Source organism: Saimiri boliviensis, chromosome 2, assembly GCF_048565385.1.
Source record: "Saimiri boliviensis isolate mSaiBol1 chromosome 2, mSaiBol1.pri, whole genome shotgun sequence".
In the NCBI taxonomy this organism is placed as follows: domain Eukaryota; kingdom Metazoa; phylum Chordata; class Mammalia; order Primates; family Cebidae; genus Saimiri; species Saimiri boliviensis.
Window position 1 is genome coordinate 184,987,327 of NC_133450.1, and position 12,193 is coordinate 184,999,519.

The following is a 12,193-nucleotide window of genomic DNA, read 5'->3' on the forward strand; positions in this document are numbered from 1 at the left end:
AACTACAGAAGCAAGTGGAAAACAGTATCTCTCAAGTCTCCCCCTTTAGAGGCATGGGATTTAATGCTTATCACAATTTTCCCTAGCTCCTTACAGACTCAGTCTAACATTTTTATTCAACTTTAAATATTTTCACCATATGTAAATCCTCTCTTAAAAAATGCTTGACTATTACACTTACTTTTGTGGACAAATTTATAAAATTATTTAAAATCAACTCTACATGCCTAGTTTCAACATTCATGACCAATTCTTGCATTATAAGAACTCCTTTTTTATAGCTATTAATTTTTTTCAATTCTCTTTGTTTGGAATCACATTTACAGTAATTTCCATAAGAAATATATAAGACCCCACATATACGGTAATATTTTCTTCTTGCTTTCATAAAGACCTGGCTGAATATAAAATTGGGGTGACTTTGTTTTACCTTCAAAATTCTGCACACAGTTTTACTCTTTAGTGACATTAGAGTTGCAGAGAAGTCAGAGACCAACTTGATGTTGATTTCATTAGAGGAAACCTGAGTAATCCTATTTGTTTTTCTTGAATGCTTACATGATTATTTCTTCATCTCAGAAATATGAAAATCCTACTAGTGTATTCCCTTCTTATTAAACTCACATACAAAGTGCTGTTTCTTTCTTAGACAAGTAAAATTTTCTATTTTTTCCATTTATTTTTGCTTCTCTTTTGTCTTCTCATTCCTTTCTTGGAACCCACATTGTAACCAAATTATATAGTCTGGATTTGTGTGAAGATGTTATTAAACACTATCTCCATTGGAATTTTTAATTTGATGATCATATTTTCAAAAGAACTGCCTACGTTTATCTATTTATCCCTCAGTCTACTCTTGCAGTTTCCCAACCACCTTATAGCTTTACCTTCATCCCTACTCCACAGAAACTAGTCCTGTGGGTGGCCCCAAAAGTCAATAACGCCAAAGTCAAGGGAAAGTTATTTTTAGTTCTGACACAGCTTGGGTTCTCAGGATCACTCAGCCATCTCATCCACTACATCTTTCCACCTTGGTTTCTGTGATGCCTCCTTGCCCATATCCGTGAGACTCCTTCCCAGTCTCTTTTTCTCCTTTCTTAAATGAGGGCTTGCACAGGATTCCATCCCAGGCTCTTTCTATTCAACCTCCAAACACCAATCCTGAACTGATTAATGTCCCATAGACAGTTCTTCTGGATAAACAGAAATTGACCCTTCGGGTCTTCAAGCTCGAATCTTACATTTGTTTTATCTAAGATCTTTTCTCAGCAAAAAGACCACCATATCTCTTAAAAGGTATCAAAGAACTAAAATTCACCAGATTATCACCTCCAGACAATGAAAGGCCAGGCCCCTCATTCATCACAATTGCTTCCTTACCCCTCCTGAGTTCCTGCTTTCCTACACAGTCACATTTCTTCCCTGCTACATAAACCCCTAATTTTAGTGTGTCAGGGAGATGGATTTGAGACTAATCTCCCATCTCCTCGGCTGGAGCTCCCAGTGAAAGCTTTCTTCCCTGGCAATACTCACTGTCTCCCTGTTTGGCTTTCTGTGTGGCCAGCAGCAGAACCTGGGCCACACAGAACCTCCGGTGCTTCAGTAACAGATTTTTGGTGTTTCCATAATAGATTTTGGTTCCCTAACTGAAATGTGTTATTCAAGGCTGGGTTGCTGTGGTCCAGGAGTCTCCGAAGCGCTCCTAAGCAACTGCCCACCCAGTTTTGGCTGGAAATTGGTCTCTCTGGCCCCACCTCTGCCATCCCAACTGATCTCCTGATTGTTAGGAAGAACAGCCTTTGAAATGTGACATTGGCATCTGGATAGGCAAGTGTCCTTTTTTGGCCCAGACAGCAGGATCTGTTTCTCTCAGTTTGGGAAATTTTAAAATGAACTTCCATTTGCAGATTAAACAAGTCTAATTGTCTAAGAAAGGGAAGCACCCTGACTCTTTCAGTATGATACTCTAGGGAGCATGCTTGTAACTGCTGTGTTTGTGTCTGGCCAAGTTAGTGTCTTTTTTGGGTACCAAACAGTGGGATCAGCTCCTCTCAATTTGGAAAATCCCTAAGAAATTTGTTTGCAGGTTAATAAATCCCAATTGAGAGAGAAAAACACCTTGACTTAACAAACCTTAACAGTCTGGACACTGTTAGGGCTTATCTGTAGCAATAGCAGTTGAATTTTGTTTTGGTGAGTGTCAGACAGAGAGTGAGTGAGTGAGTGACTGTGTGTGTGTGTGTGTGTGTATGTGTGTGTGAATTTAGTCATAGGAAATTAGAATTCAGTAAATAAATACACTTTTGTACTACTGTTTGCCCCAATATTATTTGTAATCTGGAGTTGGCTGTTGAATGGGAAAGCCAGGTGGAGTTCCGGGTATTCTGCTTTTATGCTGCTGTCCTAAGCAGGGTGGGGCCTGGTGAGCAGTTTCTGTGATGTTTTTCTGTAGTGCTGTTTGCCCCAGGGTTCTTTAGAATCTAGCTTCTAAAAATCACACTGCCATGGAAACTACTTTACCCAAAATTGTGGTTCACAGCCTTCACTGAATTATCAACTTGGACAAAGTTTAGCCATGTGGACTTGGTTGTAGATTGGTGAGCTCGTATTGCTATCTCGTGGCTAGAGTTCCAAGGTAAAGGCTATTGGATCTTTGTGTGTGTATACATGTTTAGGTGTGTTTATCTAGATATACATTTACTATGTTATACACTATAACCTACCAAATTGGCTTATAAATAAAAGACTGCTCATAAATTAAGTCCAGAGTGTTTTTCAAGTTCACATGACTTAAGTAAATCTTAGCTACAGTTCTAAGTTACCTTTCTCAAGCCTCCCAAAATTGATGGTGGACACCAGTCTAAAATTTGTTTGGTTTTGCTTACCTATAATGAACTAGAGAGCTGTAAGGGCTTTAAGGCTTCTGCCAAAAAATAATAAAAGGTTTATTCTTAAAAGTTCTGTACATTAGATATTTTGTTATTTGGAAAAGTAGGTTAAAAAATGTTTAAATGTTTATTTCCAAGGTAATTCAATTCAATCAATGATTTGGGTGGTTTCAGATATTTTCCTTTAATGAAGGAAAAAATGCTATATGGATGGAAAGTTTTAATATTCAGAAAAATTTGACTTTGTCCAATAAGGAAATTATATTGATTGGGCTTTCTCTCAAACTAATTTAGTTACATTTACCATTATTAAAATTAAATAACATTTACTTGGATTAAGTCATAAAAAGAAATACGACTTTCCAGTTTTTTAAATCCTAAGCCTTTTATCACTGATGGGCCTTCATGTGTATACTTGAAAACAAAATATGAACAAGTGTTGCACCAGTGTGAAGATTCTAGTGCTATAAGTTACCTAAATCTGTTGTCAGTACTGTATCTAGAAACCAATTTGGAAATGTATGATGAGGCTTTTTTTAAATGGCTGAAAAGAAATTGCTGTGTGCTTATTCTCACTCTGTCCTTGTTTTGTTGTATACTTTTTAAATGAAAGGAGATTATTTATCCTCATACTGAATTTCCAAAACTGATACGTGCGTTTATCACTTCTTTTAAATGATGGAGAGAAAAGTTAACTATCTTACTTTGATAATTTTGGCACAAGACCTACCAGGCTTGATGCTCTAGGTCAGTTTTGTCACTAAAATGCTCACAATCAGATATATGCAAGGAGTAACCTAACCATTTTAATACAATGGATTGTACAATGGGTTGAAGCGTTTCTGGCATTAACTACTGGACACCAAATCCCAGGATTTTATTTTGTGACATGTTAGAATGACAGGATTTTCTGCAGTATAAATACCCTATTAAATAATTCTTGGGCAAAATTACAGGCCTTAGACTCCTGGGTCTGAAAAACACACCAATACCTGCTAAATCTTGAGCACTGACATCAACTAAAGCCTCGTCTTCAGACTCAGCAGAAGGTGACAATCCAAATGAACTGCTTTCATGAGACACAAGGCTAAAAATTAAAACCATTCAATCTCCCTAGGCCCAGGAACAATTTTAGAAAAAGTGGGCATGTGAGGTTGTAAGGGCTGATTTCGAGTTATAAAATTAGTTCAAGGTTTTTCTTTTTTCTTTTTTCTTTTTTTTTTTTGAGACAGAGTCTCGCTGTGTCACCCAGGCTGGAGTGCAGTGGTGCAATCTCGGCTCGCTGCAACCTCTGCCTCCTGGGTTCAAGCAATTTCCTGACTCAGCCTCCTGAGTAGCTGGGATTATAGGTGCACGCCACCATGCCCGGCTAAATTTTATATTTTTAGTAGAGACAGGGTTTCACCATATTGGTCAGGCTGGTCTTGAACTCCTGACCTCATGTTCCACCTGCCTTGGCCTCCCAAAGTGCTGGGATTACAGGTGTGAGCCACCCCACCGGCTGGTTCAGGGTTTTTCTATAAATTAAACACTAATATCAAAGCACACTGATGCAAGGTCAATGTCTGGGCCCCTGTGTCATAATAACAGGGTTTTCTTGGAGCGTTACTCTTCTCTTTAGTAGAAAATCGTAAAAGGTTATAAAATGTTTACAGAAATTATACCTTATAGTCAAAATGATTAAAATTAGGTTTATAAAGTTTTATTAAAATTAGCTTTAACATTAATAATATACCATACAAAAGTAAAATTTGATTTTCTCTTTTGAATAAAATGTTTGTGTTATATTAATAAGAGATAAAATACTTGTTTACCTTTTGAATAAACTGTGGGGAGAAGAAAAGAAAGGGGAAGTGACATTTAGTTGGCCACATGCTGTCTTTATTAGGCCTTATTGTTTGGGAAACTGAGTCTCCTATCAAAAAGTAAATGTGTTTTATCTTTTTGGTTAAATGAATAACTATTTTATATTGACCTATGATCCTATTTTGTGATATCAAAAGTCTTAAATCTTTGATAATTGACAGACTGCCCAACAGCAAAAATTTCAAGTTCTAAATTCAGTATTTTTTTTTTAACCTCAAACTTTTTTGTATATTAGGTTCACTGAAGTCCAAGAGAAAATGTTAGGCTTCTTTGGTATGTTAGAGTTATACAGGAAGCATTATCAAATGTGAGGTAGTATTTAACTTCCTTTAGGTTATATTTACATAAATGTGCTATTAACATGTGTTGCATGACTATATGAGATTCCTAAAATTCTGATAGGTCTTCATATATAGTGTCAGTAATGATTATTACGTTAAACTGTTGTATGCCAACAGAAAAAAAAAAAAATTCCTTGTCAACTGTGTCTTTATGGTTCTCCTAAGACTTTTGTCATCACAATTGTTGTTTTGCATTGATTCTTCTCAAAAAGTGACTTAAAATCAGATATAGTCCAGGGCTTGTTTATTTAGAGGAGTTCATGAAAAGGACTCTTAAATGCAGATTTCTGGTAAGTTTGGAGATAGTGCCAGTGGAATATAGAAAACTTCTAGGACTCTTAATTAGAGTCCCTCTTAATTAAAAGGCTGATGTGTTTATTAAGATTAGTAACCCAATATAAAACACAGCAGGAGCTGACTGCATAGGCTGAACACATGTGGGACTAAAATAATTGCTCATGAAAAAGTCTGGAGAATTTTTGTTTTTCAGAGTCTGGGGATGTTTTTCTTTTAAGCTATTCATAGCCTTTAAGAATAAAGTATATTATATAGAATAACCCTTATAAACAGAATTTGAGGCATTTTCTCTTTCCCTAATTTCTCCAGAATTTGTTAACTATTTTACAAATTCTGAATATTCTTTTTTTTTTTTTTTTTTTGAGACGGAGTTTTCGCTCTTGTTACCCAGGCTGGAGTGCAATGGCGCGATCTTGGCTCACCGCAACCTCCGCCTCCTGGGTTCAGGCAATTCTCCTGCCTCAGCCTCCTGAGTAGCTGGGATTACAGGCACACGCCACCATGCCCAGCTAATTTTTTGTATTTTTAGTAGAAACGGGGTTTCACCATGTTGACCAGGATGGTCTCGATCCCTTGACCTTGTGATCCACCCGCCTCGGCCTCCCAAAGTGCTGGGATTACAGGCTTGAGCCACCGCGCCCGGCGAATTCTGAATATTCTTAATTCATGGCAATGTGTTTTCTTGCATATGTTTAATAAAAATCTGTTTTATTTTATTTGGAGGAACAAGTTATTTTCCCAGGGCTTTGACTGAAATGGCCTTGTGAGAGGTTCCAGCAAAGCCAATTAGGAGAGCCCATATGGACAATAATTTTTGCTGTACTTTGTGTGGGTAAATAAGCCAAGTATATGGAACTGAAGCTTATTTTGCAGGTAGATCCATCCTGCTGTGATTTGTCTTTGGTGGAAGAGGGGAACAGTAATGGTATAGATTGTGTCTCAGAAGAAAACTGTAGTATTAGATTGACTTCTGATTCCTAGGTGGCCACATGGTTACCCATAGTATGAAACTGCCCCACCATGCCATTCCTCAGCATGAAGCTGCCGCAAAGATTGAGGATCAGATTCCCCATGATACAGGAATTGATAAATGGAAAGCAGGGGACTGAAACCAACACAATAGTCCCATAAACAGTTCTTTTGGATAAACACAGAAATTGACCCTTCTGACCTTACAGTTTGAAAGTTATATTTGTTTTACCTGAGTTCCTTCCTCAGGAAAAGGACCCCCAGGCCTCTCAAAAGGTATAAAAGAACTGAAACTCATCAGATCATCACATCGAGACAATGAGATATCAGGCCTCCCATTTATTATGATTGCTTCCTTACCCCAGAGTCCATTTTCTTTCTATATAAACCCCTAATTTTAATGAGTCAGGGAGATGGATTTGAGACTGATCTACCTCCTCCACTGCAGCTCCCCATTAAACCCTTGGCAATACTTGTGTCTCAGTGACTGGCTTTCTGTGCAGCCAGCAACAGAACCTAGGCTGAACTCCCTGGTGTTTCAGTAACAATCACATCCACTCTCATTGTTTCAGCAAGGATCTCTACATTAATATCTCCCCAACCCTGGTCCTTTTTCCTGAACTCTACACCTGTGTAGCCAGCAATCTGATGAACATCTCTTTATGAACGCATCCAAGGCATACAAATCCAGCATATTTAAATCTGAATTCTTCACCTTTGCCTGCAAACCTGTCCCTCTTCCCACATTTCCTAACTCAGAACCTACCATTTATTCACTCAAGGACCAAAGCCAGAGACCTGGAAGTCATTCTCCACTGTCCTCACCCTCACCTCCTCACCACGACTCCCCAAGAGTCCTACTGATTATACTTTCCCAATGTGTCTTGAATCCATCCATTTCTCCCAATTCTTCTGGATTCCTATTTTCCTAACTGGTTTGTTTTTAGTTTTCCATTCCATTGTCTTGGCATTGTTGCATCTGCCATTCCCTCTCTCTCTGTCTTGTACCTATCCAAGCCCTTCCTCAAACTGCAGTCGAAGTTATTCTACAACACAAATTCTATTTTTGTCCCCTCTCCTTATAACGTTTTAGTGGATAAAGACCAAAACTGTTCATATCCCACTTCTGCTTACCTCTCAAGTCTCACCTCTCTCAACTCCTAACCCTCTCTCTCTCCACAATGCCACCACACTAATATTTTCTGGATACCTGGAACACTCACTTCTCTTTCACTTTGGATCTTTGCACATAAGGAACCCTCTAACTGCAATCTATTTTCTCCTTACACCTAATCTTCTCTCCTACTCCAGACCTCAATTCAAATGCCAAATATCTGGGAAGCTTTGGCTGTGCCCTTTGGACTCTAGTAGACATCCCAGCTTCGACAGTATCCTATGGTTTTCCATCAGAGCACTACTGCACTTTACGAATTACTGTTTTGTTATCGTATTTGCATATGCATGCTAATCACTATTAGGGCAGGGACCATTTCTGCTGTGCTCATCATTGCTTCCTCAGCTTTCAACATGACACTCCCTAATAGATAATAGGGACTTAGTAAATTACCTCTAATGCTAACATAATACTGACGCCTGAGTTGCTTATTTTATTCAATCAAGGTGTATCAAATCAATATAGGAGTGCATGGAAAAATGGGATTCACACCAGTTTGTGTTTCATCCAATTACTTCTTCAAATGGGATTCACACCAGTTTGTGTTTCATCCAATTACTTCTTCAGGTGCCAAGCTACACTGGTCACTAGAATGCCATTCCACAACCTTTCTTTCAGTTTTGTAGAGCAATTAGCACTCAAGTTAGTTGCTGGTTTTAACGCAATTTCCAAAAACTGCAAAAACATCAGGAAAAACTGGCACTTGGAGACTTTTAGGATTCCCAGGCTCCCTCTCATCGACATAGTTTAAGCACCACCTCCTTTCACCTGTTTCCCAGAAGTCTCTTTTCATCTCCAGCACAAACTAATTAGATACAAATTTACAAAATGGTCAATACCCAGGATCACCTGTCTCCAAAGCTAGATGGAAACACCTGTATTAAAACCTGAAGCTATTCGGTCTGGAAAAGTCCGGCTCCTCTCCAGCTTCCAGGTCTTTGGAAGTGTAAAGAAGGCCCGCAGAGTAAGCATCAACTTCCTTTAAGCTCAGACCGCACTTTGTGCTCAGTACTGTCATCTTTTGCCCTTTGCGTCCCAGTCCTTGGGCTGTAAAGTATACTAAGGAAGAACCCTTATCGTATTTCTCAATCTGTCAGTACCCAGCCAAGCACACAACAGACTTTAATACTAGTGAAATAAATGAAAGAGAAACAGAAAATTTCTTCCCCAGCTTTGAATCTAAATAGATGAGCACCCTTAAGCCAAGTCACTTCACCTCGCTGGAACTCAGTTTCCCCACTGGGCCTGCGAGGGCTCCTCAAACTCTGACAACCTCTAGTTTGAAATGCTGCGGAGAGCTTACCACAAACCTGGGGTTTCTGGCAGGCTCTCTTTATTGATTAAAAGAAGGGAACAACGCAAGAGAAAAACAAGTCCTCAATCGTTTTCCGGCAGGAGGGCGCCGCTGGGGACACTTACCCTCCCTAATCCAGGGGGCCATGTAGCTCAGGATGTAGGTAGGGTCCAGGGTCTTCCGGATGTAATCGCGGAAGGCGCCCAGGCTGCGCCGCTGCTCGGCGGTCATGCCGGCCTCTGCTCCCAGCCGCGTCCCCGCGCAGCTGCGCCTCGCTGGCTTTAAAGCCGGGCAGGAGGAGGAGGGCGTGGCGAGCGAGGAAAGCGGGGATTTTCCGGAGAAATGATACCGGATGAGAGGCGGAGCTGCGGGGAACTTGAGAGGGAAAATCGAAAGTGCAACTAGCAGCGGGAGGGAGCCGCAGAGGCTGGGCTTCCTTGGGTTAGTTTCGTTTCCCTCCCCATCCAGGGAGCCGGGGAACCGCGGGAACCGGAGAGGGCCTCTAGAAATTGCTTTTATTTTTATGATCTTATATTTTGTTTTGCTTTTGTAGCGCTAACGTTTAGATACAGTAAAATGCACACAATCTGAGTGTGCAATTCGATGAGTTTTTGTAATGTGTACACCGGTGTACCAAGTTCTCCCACGAAGGCGGGGTCCCGGGGTAAGTCTATGTTTAGCTTTATGGGAAGCGCCACCTGTTTTCCAAAATGATTATAACCAGTTTGCATTCCCACCCGCAGTAGGAGAGCTCCGGAAGATACACACATTGGTCAGCATTTTTTTTAAAAAACTTCCATCTTGGTCGGTGTGAAATGGTATATAATTGTGGTTTTAATTTTAATTTCCCATATAATTAATGGTGGGCATATTCGCATTCATATACCTTTTATGAAGCTTCTGCTCCAATCTTTTGCCTGATTTTGGAGCTTTTTGGTTTATGGATTTACAGGAGTTATTTATTCTGGATACAAATTGTTAAATATATGTATTCAAAATATCTTCTTCCAGTCTGTGGCTTACCATTTCATTTTCTTAAAGGAGTCTTTTGAGGAGCAGACATTTATAATGATGAAATTTACCAGGTTTTTCTTCTGTTTGTGCCCTCTTTGATAAATCTTTGCCTACACCAAGATCCTGAAAATATTGTTTCCTATTTAGATTATATTTGTAGCCTTTACTTCTGGGTCTATTACTATCTCAATTTTGTTGTGGTGTGAGATGGGGGAGTCTAGGTTCATTTTTTTCCATATTCATAATTATTTTGGCACCATTTGTTGAACACTTTTCCTTTTGCCTATTGGATAGCCTTGGGACCTTTGTAGAAAAAAAAAAAAAAAGGTCCATTGAATGTATGTGTTTCTATTTCTGACTCTTGTAAATTCTGCTTCCTATTACTTATGACAATACCACTGTCTCTTGGTTACTTCAGATTTCACCTAAGTCTCAAAATCAGCTACTACTAAATCCTCCAAATTTATTTTTCACTGTGAAGACATTAGCTATTTGAGATTCTTTGCATTCTCCCCCACCACCACCACCACCTTTTTTTTTTTTTTTCTTTTTTTGAGACTCTGTCTCCCAGGCTGGAGTGCAATGGTGCAAACAGGGCTCACTGCAACCTTGAATCCCTGTGCATTTCCGTATGAAATAAAAATCAACTTGTCAATTACCCTTTCCTCCCCCAAAAAATGCTTATTGGGATTTTGATCAATATTGCTTTGCATTGAACCTACAGAAAAACTTGGGGAGAACTGACATATTAACAATATTGAGTCTTCTAATCCTTAAGGATGGTATAGCTTTCCATTTACCTAGGTCTTTCATTTCTCTCAGCAGTATTTTGTGGTTTTGTTTCATTTTATTTTACAGATGGAGTCTCACTAAGTTGCCCAAGCTGGAGTACAGTGGCTATTCACAGGCACAATTTTAGTGTGCTACAGTCTTGAACTCATAGGGATCCTCAAGGGATCCTCCTGGACTCAAGCAATCCTTCTGCCTCAGCCATCCAGAGTTGCGGGGACTACAGGCATGTGCCAATGCACCTGGCTATTCTGAACTATTTTGTTATTTGATGCTACTGTAAATGGAATTGTTTTTAAGACTTCGTTTTCAAATTGTCTGTTGCTACTATATAGAAATACAACTGATTTTTGTTTGTTGACCTTATAATATCCAACACTGCTAACTTCACTTATTCTAATAATTGTTCTGTAAATTCTTTTCTAGGCAAATAATGATGTCATTTGTGAATACATAATTTAACTTCTTCCTTTCTAATCTTTATGCCTTTTATTTTCTTTCCTTGTAGTTTTACTTTTTTTTTTGAGACAGACTCTCGCTTTTGTCAACCAGGCTGCTGCAGCCTCCACCTCCTGGGCTTAAGGATCCTCCCACCTCAGCCTCCTGAGTAGCTAGGACCACAGGTGCACGCCACTACACCTGGCTAATTTTTGTAATTTTTGTAGAGATGGGGTTCCTCCATGATGCCCGGGCTGGTCTCAAACCCCTGAACTCAAGTGATACACCCATCTCGGCCTCACAAAGTGCTGGGATTATAGACATGAGCCACCACGCACAGCCAGTTTTACTTCTTTCTTTCCAGTCTTCATGCTTTTTGCTTCCTTTATTATTGTACCTCCTAGAGCCTCCTACAGAAAGTTGAATAACAGTGGTGACAGTTGACACCATTACTTTATTGCTAATTTCAGTGGGGAAATAATCAATGTAGTAATAATCACTTTCAATTTATGGTAGCTGTAAATTTTTCTTAGATACCTTTTATCAGATTAATGAAGTTCTGTTTTATTCCTGGTTTGCTGAGTTTTTATAATGCATAGGTGTTGAATTTTTCAAATGTGTTTTCCCACATTTATTGAGGTGATCATATATTCTGTTAACGTACCAAATTTCATTGATCAGTATTTCAATGTTAACCTGACCTACCATTCCTGGGATAAATCTCATTCAGTTTTAGATACAAAGGATGTTACATCATGACCAAATGAGTATTTTCATAACTTTTGTGTCTGATTTTCTTGTAATGCCTTTATCAGGTTTTGATATCAGAGTTATGCTAGTCTCATAAAACAAGAGTTTTTTTCATATTGGTATCGTTTTTCCCTTAAATGTTTAACAGAATTCACCAATAAAACCATTTGGGCCTGACATTTTCCTTCTTTGAAGAGTCTTTATAATGAATTCAATTTCTCAATTAGATACAAAGTTATTCTGAATTTTAATCTTTAATCAGTTTTGATAAATTGTACTTCTCAAGTGTTAAAACAAATGGTAAGCCATTAGTCTGAGGTAGTTCTAACACCCTCATAAGGAAAATGAAACTTAAGTTTAGGCAATCACAGTT

At 38.9% G+C, this 12,193-nt stretch overlaps 1 protein-coding gene across 1 annotated transcript in view; it reads right to left on the reverse strand.

Moving 5' to 3' along the window:
• RIGI (RNA sensor RIG-I) overlaps positions 1–9,084 on the reverse strand; it is a 61,459-nt gene extending 52,375 nt beyond the window's left edge. Inside the window, exon 1 of the mRNA XM_003939729.3 lies at positions 8,955–9,084. Coding sequence (XP_003939778.1) covers positions 8,955–9,060 — 106 coding nt within the window. The 5' untranslated portion in view covers positions 9,061–9,084. The remainder of the gene's footprint in view (positions 1–8,954) is intronic.
• Positions 9,085–12,193: the final 3,109 nt, after the last annotated feature.